The sequence below is a fragment of the Culex quinquefasciatus genome, chromosome 3 (genome assembly GCF_015732765.1).
Source record: "Culex quinquefasciatus strain JHB chromosome 3, VPISU_Cqui_1.0_pri_paternal, whole genome shotgun sequence".
NCBI classification, from domain to species: Eukaryota; Metazoa; Arthropoda; class Insecta; order Diptera; family Culicidae; genus Culex; species Culex quinquefasciatus.
In genome coordinates, this window is record NC_051863.1 from 50,303,188 (window position 1) to 50,330,174 (window position 26,987).

The 26,987-nt window shown below is 37.3% G+C and overlaps 1 protein-coding gene across 1 annotated transcript in view; it reads left to right on the forward strand.

The window, feature by feature from the left end:
* The window catches only part of LOC6053341, a 142,571-nt gene that overhangs the window by 85,602 nt on the left and 29,982 nt on the right, over positions 1 to 26,987 (forward strand). The window contains exon 3 of the mRNA XM_038259851.1: positions 3,006 to 4,506. Within this exon, the coding sequence (XP_038115779.1) occupies positions 3,876 to 4,506 (631 nt within the window). The 5' untranslated portion in view covers positions 3,006 to 3,875. The remainder of the gene's footprint in view (positions 1 to 3,005; positions 4,507 to 26,987) is intronic.

Consider the following 26,987-nt stretch of genomic DNA (forward strand, 5'->3'; position numbering starts at 1 on the left):
CCGAAATTGACTAAAACTCATTGTAGAAAACAAAGAAAAAAATTAAAAAATGTTTAGATTCAGTTACACACATTTTTCTAAAAAATGTTGCAAAAAACTTCCAAGAGATCTTTTTTCTTTTTTTTGATATGTATAGAAAACACTCAAAAATTATTCAAAAAAATATTTTTTATACATGAATTGTTTGATAAACATATAAACAAAACCCGCATAAAAAAGTACCATATAAAAACTTTTTTTCATATGGTAATTGAACTTTAAACTATATTGTTACTACCATTTCCAAAAATGTTTGACTACTATTTTAAAAATGGTATTTATATGGTTGGCATGAATTTTCACTATCTCACAAATGGTTTAACCATCTGGCATAAGGGTGGTTAGCAATGGTAACCTTAAAAAACTCAGTACTATTTTCGTCAAAAAACTGTTTGTTGTATGGTAAATAAATGGTTTAAGTACTATTTGGCAAAAAGTAACCTTAAATCAAACAGTTCACAAATAGTTTAATATAGTTAAATTTTAATTTTGGGAAATTGAAAAACGATTTCACAAATAGTTACCATTTCTCAAAGTGTCATTGTATGATCCAATATGGTAATCAAATGGTAATTTTTTATCCGGGAAATTACCAGCTTTTGTAAACATACTCAATTTTGGTCTAAAAAAGAAAATTTTAAGTTTTTAAATATTTTGCATGCTTAACTTGTTATATTTTGAACACAAAGGCACAGGTTTAATGTAAAATTGCTGTGAATTGCAGAAAATTAAAAGTTTGGATGAAAAAGAAACATTTTGCTTAAAATTTCTTCAACATGTTGAAAGGGGGATCAAATTACCCCCAACATTTTGAAAATGTCGGCTTAAAATATTTTTTTAAAACGCTTGGCATGATTCGAAGAGTTTATCTGATGAAATACCCTTATAAGCCAAACATAGTTGAATGTTTAAGCTTTCAATTTATGCAAAAAGTTCATAGTTTTGTGAGAAATTGACAGAGTTATGCACGATACAAAAAAGGGGATCAAGTCTCCCTGCTCTCCCCTAATGTTGGGAGCAAACAACTGCTGAATCAATTCAAGAAGACGAAAAATAGTTTTTTCAAAATAAATTTGGACTTAAGTGTCAAAAGTTATTTTGAAGGGAAAAGTCTATGGGTTTACCAAAACGAAATTCGAAAATTGTCTAATTTAATGTTTTTCCATTTTTCTTTGATACATTTGCACGCTGAATCTGTCTTTGCCCTCAGAATTGAGCCTTAGTGTCAAAATGACAATTTTTGGTCCCATAGAGTGTTTATGTGATTATTCGTTTCTTTCCCAACTAAAGTTTGCCTCCGTGAGTGAGCTTAAAAAACAAAACGATGCCAAAAAGTATTACTTTTCGAAACATGTGTTGAAAAGTTGAACTGTTATTTTGGTGACGATAAGTGGGCCATTTCCTCACTATAGAGTGACAGAAAAAGTATTTATTTTGAAAACGGAATTGTACGATAAATACGACGAGTGCTAAAAAACATTTAAGTTTTGCAACTCAAGTTGCATACCACATTTTTGCAATTTCAGAAAAACATCATTTGATAGATAGTGCGGTGAGACCCACTTCACCGAAAGGTGCAATCTTCCGCGGAAAGACCAGCTGGGAGAAAACGCCCAGCAGCACAAAGCGCGCGTCAAGTGCGCGAACTGTGGTGGAAACCACACGGCGAATTTCCGTGGCTGTGCCGCGCGGAAAAAGTACCTCGAGGAGCAGGACAAGAAGAAGAAAGCGCCAGCGTCCCGCCAACCTCCAAAGACTTCGAGCACGAACGCTGCAGCAGCTGGCGGCGGAGCGGTTCCATCGACCAACCCAGCGTTCCTCCCGGTTGGGGAGGTTCTTACGCTAGAGTAGCCGCTTCTGGGAGCGGTACTTCACCGGGACAAGCAGACGTTACCGGAGATGATCTCTTCACGCTTCCCGAGTTTTCGCTCTTGCTGGAGAGATGCTCACGCGCTTTCGTGCCTGCCGGAACAAGGCAGAACAATTCCAAGCTCTGAGTGAGCTTATGATGAAGTATATCTACAACGGATAAGCTGCCTTGTGCAGCGAAGTTTTTCAACGTCAAAAGACAAAACAAACTGTGATCTAGTTTTAAGCTTTTCTATCTCTATCCTTTTCCTTAGCAAATTTAGAAGGTTTTTTTAAAATAATTTTTCCTTCTGTTGGCAAATCCATTGTTAGAATATCCAATTACATCAAAATGAACTATAGTATAAATCATAGTTGAAAGGTACTCCAAAACTCTATTAGGTTATAAGAATTACGAAATTGTGAATTGATTATTTACTAATAAAAACTAATTGAATTGAATTGAATCATTTGATAGATTTTTTGATAACCGGAGCGGGTTTTTTTAATCTTTATATTACTGCACTGCAATTTATCTTCCGCACATATTTTGTACAAATTTATTTGATTCAAAGTTCTTTATAAGTATTCACAGGTTCAAATTTCTTTATGCATAGTTTTGCAAACAAAAAATATTAAAAAGACTGGACTGCAAAAAAACAAAACCGTTTCTTTATTTATCAACTTGCTTTGCTACTATAAAACAGTTTCGATTTCAATTACAGCATAGAACGAGCAAACTTTAACCATGAAACCAAAAAAAAACTTTATCTTTACCACGTTTCGTTGCCAAACGACTTGCCAGGGTGCCATAAAGAAAAGTTTTCGCACCCGCAAAGAAAAAAAAACCGACCAAGGCTATTTTCCAGTATGATTTCCCAACCAAAAAATTTCATTCGACTCGTTTTAACCTTATACAGAGAGATATCTCCCAAACATATAATTGATTGGTCATTCGTCCTCTCCGGCGGCGACCAATAAAGCGATAAAGCCATTGCGACCCAACTTCTTTGCACTTTTTTTTTCCTTTACAGTACAGCTCAAAGTATATCGATTTCGAATGCCCCACAATGTCCACATACTAACGTACGGATTTTCTTCTTTGTCCCCGCACACAGATTGGAGCTCCTCTACCAACCCCCGAACCAACCAACAACAACTACACCACATTAATCCGGACACCTGAACAACAACAAAAAAGAGAGAACCTGAACAACACGGCGTCAAAACACCTCTTACGGGGACAGATTTCCAGCGAGTCGCTGCTCGTCAGTATCTTTCTACAGACTCACCAGAACGGACCGAACTCTCGTCTAATCCCGCACACATCACAAGCATACAGGCAGTCGGGCAGTTAGTCAATTAAGAAGGCCAAATTGACGCTTGGTGGCGTCAGAGCAATAGTAGCTGTGGGGCGCTAAGAACACCAATCGAGTTCAAGGCTTCGGCAAACTCGACTCTCGTACCCCTTAAGGGTCTAACCGTGAAGAGTTGCAGCAGCAGCAAGGTGCCGCGAGTGTCAGATTGATCGTCTAGTGCATAGTGTGTTGAGTTCGCGCGGTACACGCGTAATTAAATCTAGAGCTGCTGAAATTTTCATTTTTTTTTTGCATTCGAAAAGGCCTTAGGCGAGTGTGTGTGTGTGGTTCGAGTCTTGAGCAATAACCGAGAGCATGGTGGAGGCTCGCGTTACGTAAAGCGGCAACGGCAAGAAGAAATAAAGTTGAAAACTGCTAATTTCCGTTAGATAATTTTCCGTTCCAAGCGCGCAGTGTGAGCCTCTGAGGAAACCCCCTCGGCTTTGGCTAGTGCAAAATGTGAGAGCTTGACGGTGGTCGTCAGTGCACAATCCGGTAACTGCAGTGCAACGCTGTAGTGAAGTTAGTGAAGAACCATGCCCGAATCTGTCGCGTCTGGAAAATCCAATTGAGAAGCAATTTCCGGGCGCTCTCTCTCGTGAATCTCGTGGAAAGGGAGAACGCGGTGACATGACTTCCAACGGAGGTCCACCGCCGGAGGCGGCCGGCCGCGACGAGGTGGACTTTGTCCTCAAGGTACAGCCCACCGAGCCGGAGGCGTGCCTCGGCTGCACCAAGAACCAAAAGCTGGACAAGTTTAACATTTTCGCACTCAGGCGCCGACCAAAGAGTGACCCCGGAACGGGGACCATCGCGAAGCACGCCCAACAGCGGGCGGCCGCCGAAGTGCCCGCCCCCGCCGATCCCGCCAAGAAGAAAAAGTCGCGCTTTGTGAAGAGCGCCTCGATTGCGCGCATCTTCGGCAACAACTACAATACCAAAAAGTTCGAGCAGCAGCAGGAGGAGGGCTCAGGTGCGCTGTTGAAGTTGCAGCAGCAGTTCCGGCGGGGCTTCCTGGGTGCGGAGCGGTTCCAGAAGAAGGATACCGCCGCCGCGAGTGCCTCGGCCGAGCAGCAGGAGCCGAAGATTGGGGACGCGTGCTACGTGAACGACAGTGAGAGTGGCCCGCGGGCAATCAGGTCGATTACGCGGGGGTTGGGACGGTTGCTGCGGCGGAACTCGCACAGCATCGAGATTAGCAGGCCCGATCCGGAGTATAAGGTTTCGTACCTGGGGAACGTGCTGACGGGGTGGGCGAAAGGTGAGTTTATTTGTTCAGAATTTTAAGGCGAATTTATCGGGATCGGTCAAAATTTTTTTCTATATTTCTTACTGTGAAATTGGTGCATATTCGAGTTCAAATGAATCCATCCAAAACATTTTTGGTTTTATGTAGACCATAAAGCCTATTTAAGTTGTATGAGGGTTTGCAGAACCATCATAAAACCTGTAAGTTTAAAAATGTTTTCACATATTCAACAGGGAATAAATGCATGCTAGAAAAAAGTAGGATAACATTTGAAAAAAGCTGATTTGCGTATTCCCTGGCCAAAAATCCAACATTATTTTTTTAATTGCATCTAAAAAGGCCAACTATTGTGTTTGCCAAATGTTTCAGCTGTAAAAATTCATAACCACCATTTATTTCAGTTTTGAATAAACACTGGAACGCCCAACGCCTGTCCAGCTTACACGGACGCCCAAGCCTCCCAAAAAAGGTGGAACGGTAACTTCAACTCGCTGGTTCTCTGGCATAACTCAACCAATCGGGACGATTCTTGTTTCCAGTGATTTGTAAGAATGTCTAGATGATCCTAAAATTTTGCAGAATTGTACAAATATGTGATGTATGCGACAAAAAACATCGTTTCACCTTTTTTTTTAAACGACTGCCTCTGCGGATTTTTTAGCGATATTTTTATACACGCGAAAAAAAAAGTTGGAACGAGTTTTTCGATCGCAAAAATTACAGATTTGATCAAATTAAGTTCTGGAATCATCCAGACATCCTAACAAATCACTGGAAAGAAGAATCATTTTGATTGTTTGAGTTATGCCCGAGAACTATTGAGTTGAAGTTACCGTTCCAACTTTTTTTAGAGCCTTGGGCGTAGGAATGTTAATTTAATAAGTAATCATTTTCTTTCTTGTTGGTGCTGGCATGATTCTCCTCGAATTCCGGAAATGGATTTGATTTGTATTTTTTTTTCATTTTGCTCAAACTTTGTGGGGGCGTTCCCTATGACTAAGGCTACCAACTCTTGCTGAGCCAAAATCCGTAAACTTTACCGATATGACACCATGGTATAACAAAAACTGTCAAGGAATTGTTTAGATAAGTTTGGAATTTGGGAATTAAAAAATATTTTAGTTAAACGTTTAAAAGTTTACGAAATGTCAAGTTTGCTTTTACGAATAATATCGTTGTTAGTGTTTTCACGAAAACATTTCTAGAGTTTTTATTGGAAAGGTCCTATAAATTCAAGCACAACACAAGGTTTTCACAAGCCAAAATTTGATCTTTTATTTAATAAATATGTTTTGTAAGGAATTTGAAAAGAGCAATCATTGACAATCAATTTTGAACTGAGGAAAACCCGGAAATTATGCAAACGGAATCGACGTAACACCTTATAATGTGGCCCTCTTAAATCTTGCGGTTTCGTCAACGGATCCACAGGCGTGTATCGTTCTTTTTGCGACAAGACTCCGCCTCCCGGGTCTCCTAAGTGTGAAGGTATGGCACGGGGAGAGGGCACCGAATACCTATATTACACTTAGATATTTTTTGCACCCGCCTCGGGATTCGAACCGGCGATCTTTGGATCTTTGGCCCAATTAAAAAAGCAATGAAATTTTTAAAAAGTTGTTAAAATTCCGTACAAATCCGTATTATGTGAAAAATTCCGTACAAAAATTCCGGCCCATTTAAAATCCGCGGAGAAGGTCGAAAATCCGTACGATAAGGAAAAAATCCGTACAGTTGGTAGCCTTACCTATGACCAAAGAAGCAATTTTGTTTCATTGGCTCACCCATTCAAGTCTCCATACAGCATCAAAAAATGGTACGTTAATATTCGGAAATCTGTATCTTTTAAAGCAATTTTCTGATAGATTTGGTGTCTTCGACAAAGCTGTAGGACTATTTAGAAATAAAAAAAAAAATAAAAAAAAAATTTTTTTGATCAATTCGAAAAAAGTATATTGAAAATTTTGGAATGAAGGCTAACATTTCAAAAGGGCATTGTGTTGATTTTTTGAACCTATGGAAATGTATGTCTTGATTTCAAAATAAATTAAAATTTATTTATTTTCCAAAACGATGGACAGGAGCCCCCAAAAACTATTCTAATTACGTTTATTGTTCCTTGAATAAAAAAAATCTAAAAATCTTTAAATGCATAAAATCTCAAATTTATGGTTTTAGGTTTTATGCATTTTGAAAATCATCAGAGTACTTTTTGGGGGCTCATTTTTGTAATGGTTAAAATTTGTTTCTTTTAAAATAAAAATGAGTCTTTTTGCAAAGAACCTTTTTTTAATTATAAAAATTTAATAATTATTGTGAATTATAAAAAAGAGTTACCGAATACTAAAGAAACTTCTCGACTAGTCGAGAACAGAACACTGATGAAGTCTGCAAGTAGTAGACGAAATACGTATCTGTCAAGATATAAAAAATATATAGCGGAATTAAAAGGAACAACTCGTCTCTTTGTATTCACAGTAATGCATTCTGCTAAAACGCTCAACCAAACCACAACGGTATTATGTGAAAATTTGAGTATTTTACCAAAAAACTCTATATAATAACTAATAAAGTGAAAATGCATACCAAATTTCGCTTCATTTGATACGAACATTGCAAATTATAATAATTTGAGTATATTCGAAAATAATACGGTTTTTTTGTAGGTTACAATCGAAACTTCCGGGATAAATGGTTACGCCCTAATGAATAAATTTGATTTAGAGTTTCTCTTATAAAAATCGCTTTCTATTTTTTTTCTCGAGCAGTTCATACAATTCTTTAAAATTAATTATTTGAACATTGTTGATTTGATCCGTGGGTAATGAATGAAAACTGAGTGTTTTTCAATCACAATCACCGCCTTAGGAAAATCAAATATTTAAATATTTTTTTTAAAGACTGCTAAAATTGTATGGAAATGTGAAGAAAAAAATAATTAAATTTTCATGCAAAAAGTTCGATTGAAATCGCATTCCTCCCGCAAATGTTCATTTATTTAGGTGTTTCTGGTGGCAGCTCAATTTCTCATTTCAAATCAAATATTCACATCGCATTCCCTTTTCTCCACCACGCGTTCACTGCAACCAAATTCCATTCCTTATAAAATGGTGGCGCTGCGAGCTGTTTGCTACCTGCCCGATATCGCAAACCTCAAATCAGTGATCCATTTTTGAATACCAACTCCACGTTGAGTCATCATTACGCTCCACAAATCAACACAGCCGAAGAAAGAAAGGTGGTGTGCTGCCCCTAAAGTACAATTAAAATTCCACAGCTTAGAGGGGCACGATCCTGAATGAAAGTCTTTTGAACGGCGACGCGATGACAATCTCCGCGTGGTGATTAGTTTTGTGGTGCGCTCCACTTGTTGAATACGCCCTTCGTCACTTTCTTCTCGTGACTGTCTACTTAGTGGTGTCATTAGGTTGATAATTCTCCACTATCGGCGCCTCGCGTTACACTTTACAGCACAAAAGACTCTCTTTTGTAAAGGTTCTACCTTGTGGCATAAAGGGCCTCGGGGTGGAGCGACTTGATGCGCTGGGAAGTGGAACAATTAGGTCGTCCTCCGCCCTCCCTCAACAATGCCAAGTCAACACCTCATCTATTCAGTAAAACTAACCAACCTCTCCTGCCCCTCTCGCACAACTCCGTACCATAATTGATTTCGTCAATTCATCGTCACGTCGTCGTTCTCTGTGTCGCGAGACCTGAAGACCGCTTCATGGCGTTCTAATCAATTACCGGCGTGTCGTGGTCGTCGTCGGAACGATGAAACACAGCTTATCTGGCAACACTGTCACCGAGCAATGCACCACTTACGGTCCGATCTCGGGCCAGGTTGGCTGCACTTGTCGTAGGTACACATCCGGTTGATTACCAACCACCAGTCAGCTAACTGTGAACTGTCCTGAATTAACCGTGCGCGCGGCCTGGTGATGGGTACGTCACGCTCCAGTCCTGAATGGAACCGGGTTCGCGCGGGGACTAATCGACATCGGTACCACCAAACATCGGCACGATACGCGCGACGACAACCGCTCCAACGGTGAAGATGGCGAGCATTAATTATCTTAATTGAAATTGACATTCTAATCTTTCCGGCATGTGCTCGTTAGAAGTCTATCTGGTACCGACGACTCCGACGACGACGAGCTGTGAGCAGAGTACGGCACGCCTACTCCACGTGTGGTGCACCCCTGTGGCATGACTGGAGCACAACCGCAGAACAATAGACTTGTGGCCAAGGGTCAGGGTTGTAGCGATATCTCGTTGCAGGTCACCTCGGGGCGCAAAAGCCATCCGAAGCCGATTTACTCGAAGTGAATGTTTCACCTTGGTAGGTATTTTGTTAACGTGCACAGCAGACAGTTGATGTCGTTCTACAGTTTGTAATTAAGTCTGTGTGATGTTTGCAAATGTTAGGTCGTGCCTTTCTCAATTACGGCATGACCGTGCGGCGTTCGCAGGCTACATTCTGACGCATTCCACGATGCTTAGCACCACGTTGAGTCATTAAAGTATCCATCTAAGACACTTTTGTAATGGAATGAACTTTTTAACGATTTACACAGCATTTGCTGTGAGATTTTTTTTTAAGGCGATGATCTGTAGCAATCAATTGGAGGAATGAAATACAGTCGACTTTCTGGTTGTCAATATCGAAGGAATCATCGAAAGAGAGAATTATTAGTCTACTTAACTATGCAAAACTCCCTTTAAAGCTTCGTCTCGAAAAAAAAATCGTCAACCACAAAGTCAACTGCATCAAAGATTTTTGTTTATTTCTAAAAGAAAATTTGATTTTCCTAAGGCGGTGATTGTGATTGAAAAACACTCAGTTTTCATTCATTACCCACGGCTGAAATCAACAATGTTCAAATAATTAATTATAAAGAATTGTATGAACTGCTCGAGAAAAAAATTAGAAAATGATTTTTCTAAGAGAAATTCTAAATCAATTTCATTCATTAGGGCGTAACCATTTATCCCAGAAGTTTCGATTGTAACCTACAAAAAACCGTATTATTTTCGAATATACTGAAATTATTATATTTTGCAATGTTCGTATCAAATGAAGTGAAATTTGGTATGCATTTTCACTTTATTAGAGTTTTTTGGTAAAATACTAAAATTTTTAATAAGATTGATCAAAATGCATGTTTAAAAAATATATGGACATTTGTTTGTACAATTTTTGCATGATTTGGATAATTTTTTAAATTCGTGGTTCAATCGAGAAAGTTAATAATTTGTGGAGGTTTTGTTTTGATTTTTATTTGATTTTGTTGAATATTATTATTATTAGTTTTATTAAAGACACTTTGCCATTGCAATGGTTTGTTGAATATTGTAGTGTCAGAAGCCACCATCGATAGATTAAAAAAAAAACTGATGATTCTATCATTAAAAAAAACATTAAACAACTTTTTTAAATAGTTCACTGGGTTACCTGTTGTAATACCTCCGTTAGGTTGATAAACTCACAGCTTTAAACTCCAAAGAGTTTTTAGATTATTGAGAACATTAAAACATGTTCGGCAATATCTTCGATTCTGTCGCAACTCCATCACCTGTCGACCCCCGGCAAGCAAAAAGTCCCATCCGTCCAAATCTGACCGTCATTAGGCACGGATTACCCAAGGTGTCCCCAAGCTGCCAAAGTCCTTCACGGCGCGACAAACACCAACCAACAATGAGTTATGCCATCCTCTGTGTGTCGGATTGGTGACACACACTAGTCGTCGTCCACATGCTGGTGACAGCAAACTAGCCAGCCGACACTTGTGGAAACCTGGCCAGGGTCATCGCTGCAGGCTGATTAATAAGTGGCGCGGTGTTTCTTCGCGCTGATCGCTAAACGCTCGGATGGTCAGGTTGTGGCGAAACAGTGCCGAGACCTTTCGGACCACGGTGAAACAAAACAACAACAAAAAATCTAAGCAAAATCAACAAATCGATCTGGGACATGTGTTTTTTTTTGTGTGTCACCAAAAGCGCACGGTTGACGAATTCAGCAACAGCTGGAGCTTGGACAATGTGTACAGAAGGGGAGCGTAACCTGTTTTCGACCCAAACTTTTTTTTTAATATTTTTACAATGAAACAACAATTGGACTAGATTTGGGTCGAGAATAGGTCGAAAATAGGTACAACCCCCCGTTTTCACTGCAGCCGCTCTCCGCACGGCAGAAGCGGCATTCATGAATAACAAACACGTGAATTGATTGTATGCGTGGAACATCGCAGCAGTGGGACGGCCGCCCCGGTTTAATAGAGTTCAATGAGATTCAACGTGCACGTGAGTGGGCTGAACAATTAGTGGGCCAGGGAGCATCACACAGTTTCGCTGAAGATTGCTCTATTGAAATCTATTGCAGTTTATGACCTGCGACAACTAGATAAGCGTTCTTAGAACCAGACAAACAATATGACAATATGAACACTTTTCTGATGTGTTTGAATGTTTCTGGTTAATCCAATAAGATTCTTGAATTAGGACCTGTTTGTCTGGTTGGTTCGAGCAAGTTGAAATAAATGGAAAATGTGAAGTTCAATTATTAGAACAACCAGAGATTTGTTCGAAAATTAACTTAATTTTTTTATCAAAAAAAGTAATATAACAAAATCCAACACCAAAGAAAAAAAAAGTTTGTATTTGTGAGATATGATTTTGCAACTTTAAAAATGATTTTAATATTTAATAATTCTCTACGTTTTCGCAAATCGGCTTTACTTTGTATTCTTTTGATTAGAATGAAATGTTTGTTTGAAATCATTAGTTTTTTTTTTCTGTTTTTCTGATCGATTTGGTGTATTCGGCAAAGCTGTAGGGTATGATTGCAACTTTTCAGAAAAATAGGTACCCACATAAAAATTAGCTTGTTTTTATATTGGACTTTTCAGTATTAAAAGTTAAATTCCATAAATAAGCACTTTTAAATAACAATAGGCATCACGCGCTAAAGTTTAGGATTTTCAAAATCTGGTACTGGAGCTATATTTTTTTAAAATAATTGTGGTTTTTGGAAAAAAATCTTAAATATTGGAGAAAAAACACACATTTATTTTTTATATATTGCACCGTTTCCAAGTTAGAGGCATTTTGGAAGAAATATAAGAAAATTGTTCATTTTTATTATTTTAAATTATAAATTCTGGATAAAATAAAAGCACACCCGCAAAAAAAAAAATGCAAGAGCTGAGTTTTTTTTGCCATTTCCCTCTATTGATTTTCGGTTTGATTTTTGATGTGATCTTCGACTAAAACTTTTGTATTTTTTTTTTGTTTTTTGTTTCAATATAAATAAGGCTGTTCCCAATATTTTCAAAGTTTATATTGGCTCAAAAAATCAGAAGGCGAAAAAAATATTTTTTTAAAAAATCTCCAAAATTTTAATGAAATTTGAGGTGCAATCAAATGGAAATTATTTAAAATGCATTTTCCAGCGTTGGATTATCAAGGCATGATTGAGAAAAATAAAATAGTTTGAAGTCTAGTGAAATGTCGTTGCAAAACACGTCGAAAAAAATATTTTTTTCGTCAAAACATATATTTTTTGAATACTAATGATTGCAAAACATCTGTATTGATGAATAATGCATTTTACAACACTTTTTTCATTGAAAAGATGAAACCATGGCAAGCATTTCAAATTTTTATTTTTTTGCCCCCCCTTCGACTTTTGCCATAAACTTTGAAAAATATTTGCAAAGGCCTAAATTGTAGTTTTCAAAATCAAGCCCAGCATTTGAAAATGTCCCAAATAAGTGTTTTCCGCTCTTTTAAAAAGTTATCCGTGATTATAAAATTTCGAAAATATTTTTAATTTCACCAAAAATTTTGCTTTTTAGCATTACAAATCGAACCAATAGTTTCTAAGACATCGCGAGATGGAAAAAGGACTAATTACATTACACTATTAAAAACTAAATTTTCACAGCAACCAGCAGTCCGATGAACAAAGCCAACATCAACAAATAGGAAAATTTTATTAAATTTTCTCAGTCTTTCGATTTTTTTTACAATTTTACAATAATTCATAACCATAGTATCACATTTTGCATCATTCTTAGTTCGCACAAAATGCTTTTTTGTCTCCTAAAACAAAAAAAAAATATCAAGAAAACAAAAATTAATAAAAATTGTGAATGATAAAAGTTTTTTTAAATGAATTTCACACCTGCCCAGTTGTTATTTTGCAATATATCTAAGGAACGGAACGAAGATATTTTTTTCGGAATCTTGCAAAAAAATCAAAAAAAAAAAAAAGACTTCAATTTCCATTAAAATTTTGTTGGTTTTTGAAAAAATATTTCCCCCCCTCCTTCGATTTTTCGCGCCGTTTTTGACATAAACTTTGAAAAGTATTTGCAACGGTCTTAGGGGAACTATACCCTTTCTCAGCCTATTTCTATTTTCGGCCTATCAGCACTTTGATCATGAATTACAGCTTTCATAAAGTGTTTTTGACTGTTACAAAGTAATCAATAGCTCAAATAAAAGTGAGCAAGTAACTATCCATAGTTGATACACCTGAAAACGTTGCTTTAATAGCGGAAAACAGCAAAAGTGATGAGAATTGGTCGAACGGCTTAGAGTGATTTAAAAGGGTATATTTCCCCTATCTAAATTCCAGCAAAATAAAAAAATAACATTTTTGGTTAAAAACACTTATAATGTTTTCAAATAAATTATAATTTACTTATAATTTTATTTTAAGTAAATTTTAATGTTTGAAGATCAAATTGTATGGCAAAAAATTATGGCCTTGAAAAAATTGGACAAAATTCTCCCTTCATTTGAGCTATTTGTAACTAAATTATAAAATAAACATTTTTTTTATGGACATTTATAAAATTGTTGAACATTTTATCATCTTTCTTGGAGGCATATCAATAATTTAAAGAAATATAATAAACTTAATGTCAAACTTACTTTTAACCTTTTTAAACTTTTGTTCTTTTTAGTATCACACAATTTTATACACGTTGTAACAGTGTTTCGTGTGTGTTTCTAAGTAGTTGCGTAAAATTTGTATGTGGTTCCGAAATTAAAAATTAGTTTAAAGCTTAAAAATGCTCATTTTGTTTTGATTTTGTAAACTTTTTTTTTCTAAAATCAAGTTCAAAGCGAATTTTCACGACGAAATTTTGCATTTACGGAGCTTTGCCTATTCTCTTCAATATGTACTTGGCCATAAACTGTACATCTGGAACATCACCCAGATTCCATTTATTAAACCTAATTCAGTGCACCAGCCAATTAGTCCCAGTCGCGAGATATATTTGTAAAGTTTTTCTTTTATCTGCCAGGTCCGATCTCTACACCAACGACGCCATTTCCCAACGAAACCCCTATACGTCGCTACCCAAACAACAACACAAAAAATCTGTGTCAATCTGATAGCTCATTTAGCCCCAACACCTGGCCTGGGCTGGTCGAACAAAAAAAAAAACGTTGCATTTATTCATCTCCAATTGGGGCCCCAACTGGGCCATCATCGGCAGCTGCTCTCGGATACATCAATCATCGAGGACCAGGTGGAGACCTACACCAGAGCGCCAGCGCTAATCGTTACTTAACATTTTCGTCCGCCACTAAAGCCTCTGACTTGGGCGAATCTTCTGATGATCCGCAATTTTTCGCGCACGGTTTAGGTCAATCGATTTTTAATGCCTCGTGTGCTACATACTCGCGGCTTTGTTGCAACGTAGTGGAGTTGAAGTCGTCAGGCGGTCAGCATCGCTCGGCTTACGTAATCGACGCGTACTTTGGGATGTTTGTTCAGCAATCGTTGAGAAAGCAAATATTGGAACAGGTCATTACGAACCGCATTCTCGGAGTGGACGTCTTCGCGAGCAGTCGATCCGAACAGTTGCTCCCCGGCTAGAGAGTTTTTTTTCCTATTGTTTGGCTGCAAAGCCACCAAACTATTGTTTTCGCGGAATCTATTCAAGGTCAGAGTAGAGTAAAAATGGAAACCGGAGTTCGAAAGAACACCATGAAACTGTGCTTCGAAGCCGGAACAAGGAACCCAGCCCACCTGGAAGTACTGAAGTTTATTGTGGACTCCCTGAAGCTGAGTGCAGCAGATTTGCACTCGGTGTATAAGGACGAGAACGACGGGAACTTCTATCTGAAGTTTATGGACGAGGTGATTTTCGCCAGATTCGTCAACGAGCTCGACGAACACTACCGTTTCCGGCACAACGACGGTGCGGAGTCTTTTGTGCAACTGGTTCCAGCAAGCAGGATCTTCCGGTACGTACGGATTTTCAATCTTCCTCCGGAAATTGAAGATCAAGCGATCGCCAGCGCTCTCCGCCAATACGGAACAATACGCCAACACGTGCGGGAAAGGTACCCGCTGGATTACAAGTTCAGCGTGTTCAGCGGTGTACGGGGCGTACACATGGAGGTCTCAAAGGAAATTCCTGCGAACCTCTTTGTCGGCCATTTCAGAGCTCGTATTTACTACGATGGCCTGAAAAATCGGTGCTTCCATTGTAAGGAAGAGGGCACTTGAAATCGAGCTGTCCCAAACTGGCAACAGGCTCGTCGGGAAGCGGCGGTTCACGAACCTACAGTTCCGTGACCGCCCGTGGGACTCCCGCTCCATCGCCGGTTCTGCTGGTTCCGGAGTTTCGTCCAGAGATGCAGGTTCTCAACAAGAAGCAAGCTACAGACAGCAACAACGTCAAGGAAACAGTGGAAGCGGAAGCGACGATCACCGATCCGGTGGTAGTTCCAGCGGCCATTCCGGTGGCCCCTCCACTGGCAAGTCCGGTGGCCCCTCCACTGGCAAGTCCGGTGGCCCCTCCACCTGGATGTCCGGTGGCCCCCCCAACGGCCATTCCGGCGGCCCTTCCGCCGGCCAGCCCCGCGAAGGATGACGTGCCAGCTGGGCCAAGCAAGTCTCCGGCGGAGATTATGGCTGTGCTGCAACGCATGGCCCAAGAAGCAGAGGAATCGATGGACACCAGCAACCCTAAGCTAGCGGTCAAGAGATCAGCAAATTCGTCAACGGATGGTGAAGAGAACGGCGGGGAAGACGGCTTCAAGCCGGTGATCCCGAAAGGTAAGCGATCAAAAAGTCAAAAAGAAGACGCCGTTGAGTACCATCGAAACACGCGCTACCGCCAAGGGCAGCGTGTGAAAGCAACATAACCTTACTTTTTTCAAACCACGTGGGATCGGGCATGGGCTTGGGTTCGGGTTTGGGTTCGGGCTGGGGTTCGGGCTGGGGTTGGGTTGGGATACGTAAGGACAGTTTTGAAGTAGCAGAGTAGTTTAGTTGTTTGGGTGAAGAAATGGTTTTTGTTAGACGTATTTGTTCCATCAACATCAACGCTATTAGTTGCACTGCCAAAAAGTCTCTTTTAAAAGATTTTATACTCAACACAGATGTCGACATAATACTACTACAGGAAGTGGCCTTCGAAAGTTTCGGGTTTTTGTACTCTCACATTGCTATCGTGAATTCGAATGTAAATGGTGTTGGTACAGCCGTTCTCGTCAGACGGGGTATCCCGTTCAGTGAAGTTTTGCTCAGCCCGTGTGGACGTATCACCTCTGTGTGTGTTGATAATTTTAATATTATAAATGTATACGCAGCTTCGGGATCAAATCGGAAACAGGAGAGAGACATTCTCTTCTCTTCAGATATTGTACCTCATTTGTCAACCAATCATATCAACATCGTAGCGGGTGATTTTAACTGTATTTTGCTCGAATCAGATTCGAATAGTAATATTAAAAATTTTAGTAAGGGATTAGAATCGCTTGTTAAATCTCTTAAATTGCTCGATATTGAAAAAGAAAAAAACCATAATGTGAACTTTACTTTCGTAAGAGGAATTTCTAAATCTCGTCTGGATAGATTTTACGCTCCCAAAGATTTTTCAGACAAGGTACAAACAGTATTAACTCTGGCTGTTCCTTTTTCTGATCACCATGCTGTGCTGGTCAAATATGAAGCCCCTGCTGGCACTCCAGTGGCTATTCGAGGCAGGGGGTTTTGGAAAATTAATCCGCTTCTTATTAACAACGATGGCATTACTAGCAAAATTATTTCAATTTTCCAAGATTTACGCAAACGTCAAGCATATTCGCAAAGTTTTGACAAGTGGTGGAACCTTGTAGCCAAAACCAAAATTAAGCAAATATACAAATCTGAAAGCTTCAACATCAATCAGCAAATCCATCGCGAAAAGAACTTCTATTACACGTGTCTTAAAGAAATCATCCAAGAACAAGCAAAAGGTAACAATATTTATGATCAAATGACTTTTATAAAATCAAAACTACTAGAAATTGAACATGAACGATTAAAAAATTATTCACTTAAAGTTTCACCAGCATCTATATCATCCGATGAAACAATTTCCTTATTTCAAATATCATCCAGTATTACGAAACAGTACTCTTCAAGTCAATTGCAGCTTCGAACTCCAGAAGGAATAACATCAAATTATCTCATTTTAAAGCCATTTATTAAAGATTATTTTTCAACTTTATTTTCCCAAAACCAACCCTCAGACCATCTTAATCAAAACATCACAATTTTAAATAACATCCGTTCGCCGTTGAGTCGAGAAGACTCAGAGGCGCTTATAAGACCAATAGAAAAGAAGAACTACGTTTAGTAGTTAAACAATCAACAAAAAGAAAAGTCCTGGACCAGACGGTATTACATACGAATTTTATGAACACTTTTTGAACAAATTTCAGATGATTTACTTATCCTTTTTAATAGTTATTTAATTGATAATATTTGTCCAGACAAAAGTTTTTCAGAAGGTATAATTACACTTGTTCCCAAAAAAGGCGATCAAGAAGATATATCTAACAAAAGGCCAATAAGTATGCTTAATTGTGATTATAAATTGTTTACTAAAGTTTTAGCCAATCGCTTACATCCTCTCTTGCAAAAAATCATTGGACCTGGCCAAACCGCTTGCCACCCTGAAAAATCGTGTTTGTATAATCTTCAATTACTCAGGAATATTTGTTTACGAGCAGAGCAGACTAAACGCTTCAAAGGACTTCTTCTAAGTTTAGATTTAGAGAAGGCATTTGATAATGTCAATCATAATTTTCTATGGTTGGTATTGGAAAAGTATGGATTTCACGTAAAGTTTATTAATTGTTTAAAAAATTTATATAAGAATGCATCGTCAAAAGTTTTATTTAATGGATATCTTACCGATTCCATTCGAATTCTAAATTCTGTTCGTCAGGGATGTCCTCTTAGCATGGCACTTTTTGTAATATATGTTGAACCATTGATCAGATTGATTTATGACAGTGTTCAAGGCTGTTTCGTAGCGAATACTTTTGTAAAAGTAATCGCTTACGCAGACGACCTGAATATTTTCATCCTCAACGATCACGAGTTCGATACTGTGCTGGAGCTCATAAACTATTTTAGTATTTATTCTAAAATAAGGTTAAATGTCGGGAAATCTCAATATATGAGGTTTAACGCCTGTCGCTCCAGTCCTCACATGTTAGAGGAAAAGAGGTTTTGCGAATCCTTGGAGTAAACTTTTATCAGAAATTTTCTGAAACAGTAGATACAAATTATGACTTTGTTATTAGAAACGTTAAAAACACCCTCTCTTTGCACACCAGACGAAAGCTTAATATTTTTCAAAAAGTTTCAATTGTTAATACCTTTATACTATCAAAAATTTGGTATTTGGCTCAGGTTTTCCCCCCAACGAATAAGCATATAGCAGAACTGAAAAAAAGTTGTGGGTGGTTTATTTGAAATTCTATTTTTAAAGTTAATCGTGACCAGTTGTATCTTCCTATTGAGAAGGGAGGTCTTTCTCTTGTGGATCCCGAAACAAAAATGCAAGCGCTATTTATTAAAAATATAATTTTCGCGGATTTAAACAAACCGGACACAGCAGATCGTTTTATGTTAGCACTGTCTCATAGTAAAACACTCACAAGAAATGCACGAGAATGGCTGAACCTCGCGGCGGATATATTAAATTTAGTCCATTTGAATAGTTGCAAAATCATTTATGAATATTTGCTTCAAAAAAAGAAAATTGTACCTAAAGTAGAGTATGAAAACCCGGAGCTTTTGTGGGAGCACATTTGGGAAAATATCAGTAAGAACTTTATTAGTTCTCATGCCAAAGAAACGCTTTTTTGGTGTACAACAACATAATCCCAAACAGATCCAAAATGTTCAGGCTGAAGATAAAGGTGTAAGCGACAACCTTTGTGAAGTTTGCAAAACTGTGGATTCAACAGAACATAGAATTAAATATTGTAGTCAGTCAAAGCTAGTATGGAAGTGGGTAGTAGAAGTAGTATCGAAACGTTTGAAGTTAAATTTAGAAGATCCAGAAGACATCTTAGAAATGAGTATTGTAACATCGCAAAGACACAAGGCTTGTTTATGGTTAGTGGCAGAGGCAATGCGTTTTAATTTGAGCAATTTGAAGAGTGGAACAGTAGCGAAATTTCAGGAACATATTAGACAGTTAAGATGGAATTATAAAATGTTGTTTGAGAAGATTTGACGACGACGATGGGAAGCTGCGGCTGCTCACAGTTCATCACCATCAGCGCGACCGAGTTCAGAGCGAAAACAGCTGACAACGGTGAGGAAGTCCGCGGATCTCCGCGGAAGATGCGCGCGATAATGAAAATTAAATTACCGAACAAACAATGGAGTCGTCGCGGATCACAGAGCCGGAGCTTGGGTGACACCTTAATGGTGGAAATTAAGTTTGATGATGGGGAGCGCCATGAGCGCCTTTGTTGTGATGCTGATTATGTTGGTGATGGGGAATCAAGTCGTGCGATGCTGCAGCATCCAGCGTCTGTCATTACTGTGGTCCGAACAATGCTGGGCAAAAGTGTGCTTAATCGGCATGTAAGGATTATGCAAGTAATTTTGACGTGGTGCAATCTACATACAAACAAAGCTCTGTACACCCAAATCAAAGACCGAGGTGGCTGGTTATCACAGAAGGTTTAGGAGTTTGAAAGTCCTACCCAGTTATCTGGTCTTTGAAGAGCTGAAAAAATCGTAGATTTTGCAGATAATTTTCCATCTTCACTTCCACCGATCGAGTAATCAAGCACCCTGATTAACCCACCACTAGCCACGTGATCGCAGCACACTTCAGGAATGTAAAACGTAATTCGATCTTCCTCCATCGCAGGCAACAACAAAAAAAATGAGATCAACAAGTCCGCTGCACCCACCTCGTACGTACTTACGTACAGGAGATCATTGCCGAGGAGGTGTGGCACTTACATGCACCCTCTTCTCATACCAACTACATGTTCAGGGCTGCTGGCCACTGAACATCTTGACAAGCCCACGCGACGACCGATCGGCGCAGTATCGCGAGGCGAAGGCACGCGATGACCAACTTTAGCGCTTTTCCTGTTTCCTAGCGCTAGTTGTCGTTCCGAGAGATGCGGCGGGTGCAGTTCGCTGGAAAGTTGCGATTTGCTAAACGAAATGTGCGTTGTTTAATTTCAGGGCTGTGACGGTAGATCTCATGATTTGCCGACTAAAATGCTTAAATTTACAGAATGAGCTGCTCCTTTTTTGGGCCTACTCTTAATTTTTCACCTACACCGATAGAAATCTTATGAGAAAATATGGGAAATCACTGTTAATAATTTTGGAAATATGATTTGTTTTCGTAATCAGCGACATTTTGTCAAATTAGAATTTTTATTTTCTGCAAAGAACGAAAAAATGCCATAGATTTTGGAAACAACTTTAAGTCTTGAAAATTTGCCTACATACATTTTACGGATCCTAGTTAAGATATTCAGTTTAACTAATAATTAGATTTAGTGAATTTTCACGATTTCGCGCACAGCGTGAAATTCCGGAAATTTGAAAATTTCCGTGAAATTTATCAATTTTCTCAAATCAATTCTTTGAAATAACAACATAATAAGTTTTGCATCCATAAAGTCTTTTGAAGTAAATTTTATAAGTTTTTAATTGAAATGCATTTACTGAGAAGTGAATACTTAAATAATGTTAACAAAAATCAGTCAAATTAAAAAAAACATATTCTTGGAATCATCGAGTTGTCACTAAGATGATATCATTAATCATTTGATCGCAGTTTTTCTTATAACAACAAGTTTTAATTTTCACAAATTTTGGATTTTCACCCAATACTTGATAAAATTGACTAAACAAATATATTATGATATGTTTTAGAAAAAATGTTTTTTTTTTAATTGAATTTATTTATTTTTAGATATTATTTGAAAGCAAACATTCATGTAAATGTAACATTCAGTAGAAACAGTCTCACCCCTGAGTCCATATGTTATTGATCAGAGGGACAGGCAATAATAATATAGAATAAAAAAATAGTTCCATTAGAGTAGAGAAAAATATTGAAAAAAGGGATTGCTATTTAGAGTATCAATAATAGTTTATCAGTTTTTTTTAGGAAAGTAACTTAATTTAGCAATATTTTCATTCGGTGTAATATTATTTTGACTACTATTTTATTTGAAAATAATAATTTTACGAGAAATCTAAAGTTTCAACCTTGGTTTATTCAAGATTAATTGAAGCTATTCATTTGATTTGATGGTTTGATGTATAAAATCACCTTTTAAGAACATTTCAGATTTTTTCTGAGCCCTGTTTATTTTTCACAATATTTGATAATTTTGGGTGGATGGTTTCCGTGGAAGTTAAAAAAAATTCCAACTTACTTTTTTCTGTTCCGTTTGATAACATTTTGAAAATTTCGTTACAATTAGTTTGTTTGCAGTTTGCAATTTTTATTGATTTATTGCAATTTTTAACCGTGAAAAATCACTAACCCTACTAATAATTATCCAAAAGTTTGTTTGAATCTTGGTCAGTTAATATTCATGAATAACACGATTTAAAAATTATGTTAAATATATTTCTATATTACTCGGATCTAATAAATAAAGCCACAGTTCTCTTTAAACTGTAAATCTAAATGTGCAAAAAATCGAAGTTGAGCTGATGTTCATCCTTTTTTAACATTTCAATTAATAAGATGGACTGCAAATATTATTCTGAGAGACCATTAGGTTCAAAAACATTTTATTTACGCAAATTCGGCGAATCGTTATGATATCTAAAGTGGAAAATAAAGGTATCGCTTGATTTTTGTTTCTTGAATTGTTTATTTTATGCCAATATGTTTCTAAGCAGTTTGCTGTTTGATTTCAATAGTCTGATAAACACATTTTTTAAAGAGGAATTTGTTCTGTAATCCAGTTTTGTGTAGACTAGTGGTCACCAAACCGCGGCCCGCGGGCAGGTTTTGAAATTACTATGGAATCCAGCCCACTTAGGAAAAAGTTTTCTTATATCTAGATTACTTTTTCAAAACAATCATGGCGCCTTGGGTTATTAAATTTAATCAAAATGGGAAATCTAAATTTAATTTTAATGCCTTAATTTATAAGGATTTGGGAAGTTTTAAATATCCGTGATATCATATACAATAAGATTTATAAAACGTTAAATGTTTTTAATGAATTGTAAAACTTAGATTCTAAATATAATTGTGTAACTTTTTTTTATTAGCTTGAGAATCACAATGTGTAAAATGCGGGTAATATAGGGAAATATATCAAAAAGTCCAAAAATCATAAAAAAACGATGCTAAAAGTTAAAAGTTTTGAATATGAGTCATTTATAGGAATCAAAAGAAAACATAATTTTTTAGAAATTTTTTTCACTGGAAAAACAAAGAAGCGGTTAAGAAGTTTCATGAAATTTAAAACAATCTGAACGTGATAGATTTTTAAATCCTAATTCAAAATTATGTTTTTAATAAACAAAATGTTTGAACCAACATTATTTGGATTGGAAACTAGCAAATTATTCTAATAGGACTTTTTTAATTTTTCGCTAAAATTTCGTTTCGAAAATAATCATTGTTACTCAGAGATGTAATTAATTGTGGTTTGTATGGTTTGATTGTAAATTGAGCAATATAATCAAATTGAAAAAATATCAAAATAAAAAGAGATCTGATTAAAAATCAACCACTTAAAAAAAAAACAAAAAACAAAAATAAAATAAAAATATTTAAATAACAAGCCATAGTTTAAACATATGCATGGAAAAAGTGTTTTAAAATGCATTTTACACTGGTTTAGTTGTTTTGGAATCATTAGTTTTTTTTTTAAAAATGTAAGATTTTTCAAAAAATCTAAAGATTTTTAAATCAACCCAAACATGCTAAAAATGATTCTAAACGCAGGGGAATGCATTTTAAATTGATTTCAGCTGATTGCACTTCAAAATCCATTGAAATTTTGATGTTTTTTGAAAAAATATATTTTTTTTTGTTCCCTGATTTTTCGGCCAACTTCGAAGGGGGCCCCACCACAACACAACTTTAAATAAAATTCGTACCAGCCTTAAAATACCCTAGTGTTTGAATATTTTAGGACATTTTCATATGTTGCGGTTGATTTTTCAAACAATAAAAGAATCGAATATTATAGGAAATGTCATTTTATTCAGATTATTGTAAACAAAAAAGTTTATTTTTTTTGTTTTCATATTTTTCCATTGCCCTGACCATTACATACAACTTTGAAAAATACACCAACCGATCTTAAAATCCTTTCTCAAGAAACATAAAAAATCAAATCTTTGTGTACTTCCGATAAGAATCCGTCATTTGTCGAAAAGAATGGCAGTACAATTCTGGAAGTTAGCATCTGTCTGAAACAGATAAAAATAACACAAAATGTTTGAAATCTTACCGATTTTCCAGAGAACCTCTCTCCCCATTGATCTTCAGTGCTACAAGGATGAAAGGAATTTTCCTGTGCTCAGATAAGCTGCTCGTAGCGTAGGAAAAAGTAGATCAATTGAACTAGTTCAAATCGATTTATTCTGGTCTTGCCTGGTAGGTTTGGAGGGAAAACTGCTTGCAGGTCATCTGGGGGGTTGTCGTCGTCGTTCAAAGCGAGAATGTTAATGGGACCTGCTGCGGGTTGATCTTCGGCGCGAGATCAACGGGGGGCTCATTAAACTCTTGCAAATTTGGGTGAACGGCCTCTGCGCGCGACCCGGTCCAAGATTTAATTAAGATTACCACAGTGGCTTGGCGCCGTCGCCGCCACCCGGGCTAGCCCGGAACTTCTCTGTTCCCGGCGAAACGAACGAAATCCGTTATACCCGGGTTCGGGCGCGCGAGGGGCACGTGGCTTTTGTGGTTTATCCGATTGTTGATGGGTAGGCCGCGCACACCGTTAATGGGTACATAGATTCAAATCGGCGCGCTCTAACATATGAATGGGAACTTTAGCTCAGACATCGCGCGAGCCGTGTGCATATGCGATGTACGTAAATCTCTTGATGGGCTCTTTTACGGGCTGTTTGGTGTGTGTGTGTGTGTGTGTGTGTGTGTGTGTGTGTGTGTGTGTGTGTGTGTGTGTGTGTGTGTGTGTGTGTGTGTGTGTGTGTGGTTTCTTTTCGGTTTTGTGGGTCGAAAAGTGGCGAAGGTCAGCGTCGGTGTTTTGTGGGTCAAATGGTTGTTATTTCCTGTGAATTAAAGTGATATCGGGGCAGGTTGATTGTTGGTCAATCAGTTGGGTTTCCTTGTGGTTTATGGGAGATCTATTGAATCGTGGGCTCAGCATTGAAGACTTTCGATTTAAAGTAAATGGACCAAATACGAAATGTAAACAAACAGTGTATCCTGCTCACGTCAGTTCTGGAGTTTTTTTTTGAATAGGTCCAATAAACCAAATTTCCAGTTTTTGCTTTTTGGGTGTTTTTGAAACCGCCTTTAGTCAGGGGTATTAAAAAACACCCAAAAAGCAAAAACTGAAAATTTGGTTTATTGGACCTTTAAAAAAATAAAAACTCCAGAGTTGCTGTTTAGATTAGGATCGAGCAAGATAGACTGTTTGTTTCCAACTTTTTTTTTCAACACATTGAGCTTGATTTTGACAAATCCAACAATCGATGAGTTGATTTTCGATCTAATTAATGGTTTGTTTGGAATATCTCAAAGATGGACTATTTCAATTATGCTTGATGGGCTTTCTGAAAAAATACACTGATAGAAAAAAACAACTGCACTGCTATGAGATTTTTTTGATTTTTATGTCAAATTTAAAGGCAAGCCCGCGATTCTTATTTTTGTTCAAATTTTTGTGGTAATAGTGCTGCAAAAGGCCTCGCGAAAAAGCAAGATGAGGCAACTTTCCTTGAAAAATACAGAAATAATTTACTAAAACTGTTCTTTAGAAAATTGTAAAAAAGCCCAAATCGCCGTTTTACAAGCATTTGGAAAATTGATTCTCGTTAGGCGTCATCCATAAAGTATGTCACGCTCTAGGGGAGGAGGGGGGGGGGGTCTGAGCAAGTGTGACATTGCGTGTTGTAAGTATAGGAAAAGCGTGACAAAGGGGGGGGAGGGGGGGGGGTAAATTTTGGCTGATTTTAGCGTGACGTATTTTATGGATGAAGCCTTATTGGTTTTTGAAGATTTTGACGTTCAGAGTATTTTTCAAAAAAACAGTTTCGCCATCCTGCACTTTTTGTGAGGCTTTTTGCACCTTCTTAGAATAATTCTACAAACATTTTGAACGAAAAAAAAAAATCGTAGGCTCACCTTGAAATTTTAACTTTAAAACATAAAAATCACTTTTAAATCAAGTTAAGTTAAAATCCTCAACAAGATTTGAATTCGCTTGAACTGAGATTATCAGGTCTTTTTACGTTTTTTTTAAATAACTAATTTCAAATTGTGTTTATTTGTATATTTTTCTCTGAATCATGATTTTTTTTTTTCAAATAGGGTATGTTTGTCATATTATGCAATTAGGGTTAGGTTTTTAACATTTTAAATGTTTTTAAACTTATTAACATAATGTTTAAATTGCACTTTGCATGCAATTGCACTTTGTACAGCATTTGCATTTGCACTTTGCACAGTTTAAAAGTTTTTTGTTCACCTATTTTAATTGCGATGCTGGATATAATCTAAAACGATTGCGTTAAGTGCAAACTCATCAAATTTAATTAAAATCCAAACAAATAATTTCCATTCAGGAGCTCTGAAAGAAACATTAATCACTTTCCCAGCTGGAAGCTAAATGAGGAAGCGTTACGACAGGTCAATAATGGTTAAAAATAAACCAGTTTGATGAGAAATGCATCAAAAACAATCGGAAAAAACAGTCACATTGACGATTTCCTAAAGTAGAGTAAACATCCATTTTTATGGCAAAAGGTTACAAAAATCTAAAATTTGTGAAAAGCACAAACAATTCCATAAACAATTTGTTGGCATAAAAAGACGTACAAAAAGTCAAAAACAAAAACCTTTAACCCTATCATCAACAATGTCCAAAGATGCACGGGCTGCCCTCCTGGTCGTCAACTATTGCAAGTTGACGTTGTCGTGCTATCTTGTCACACGTCGACTTTTTGACGTTCCGAGAAAAACGCGTTTCAATGTTTGACCTTGAAAAAAACAACAACAAGAGCAAGCAATGTAAACAATAACAAATACGTTTTGTTTGGTTGACCAAACTTACAAATGATTACCGTAGTCGGGCATGTACGTGTGTCAAACGCGTTTTGACCTGAAATCCCTTTGGCCAGTTGTCGCTCTTACGCCAATTTTCAAGGTGTGTCAAGATAGCACGACAGGATTGAATTTTTTTTTCATATGAAAAGTGACAAAAATGCACGTAGTTTTTTTTCGGTTTTTATCGAATATCTCAGGATTAAAATTGAATTTTGGGGATCTGTGAAGGTCAACAGGTGAGGCATAGAGAGCTGCACAAAATGGCATTCTTAACTCAATTTGGCCCAAAATGCACGTGCGACAAGGTAGAACGACAACGACGAAGTGTAATCGTAAAAAAAATCTGCATGAGGATGATTGCGGCATGCATTCGCGATGGCCGGCAATAATTACGGACAAAAGTCTGTGATTGTTGGTGCAATCATATGGAAATTTTTCCCATTAAAAGATGGGTGTGTTTTTTTTCATGCGACTAGAAATGACGGAAATTTCCATCATTATTAGGCTCGTTTAGGAATGGAACTCGGCACGTGTTTTGATTTGTTGCTAAAGTGAAATGTTTTCTTTGGAAGTTATTTATGAGACTAGTCCATAAATTCAAATAAATAAAATAGTTGAGTTGTTCACAATAACTTTAATCGAGCATGTCGAGTAGTTTTGATGGATGCTAACTGTTCTACAAGCTCGTCAATTTGCAAACTGCCCCACATTGCGCAGAATTCCTCAACGTAAAGAAGGAAGTCATAAAGTTAGCAACACTTTACCAAGTAGTGAAATGTGGTGGCCGTTTTATTAAAACATAACACGAAACTAGTCGCACACGGTTGCAAACTAGCCTCAGTATCGGTACGTGCCGATCGTACTTGACTCCGCTGCTACTACATACTAGCTACCAGGGAGTAGTTAGTGTCTAATTTAAACCGCTACCGACGT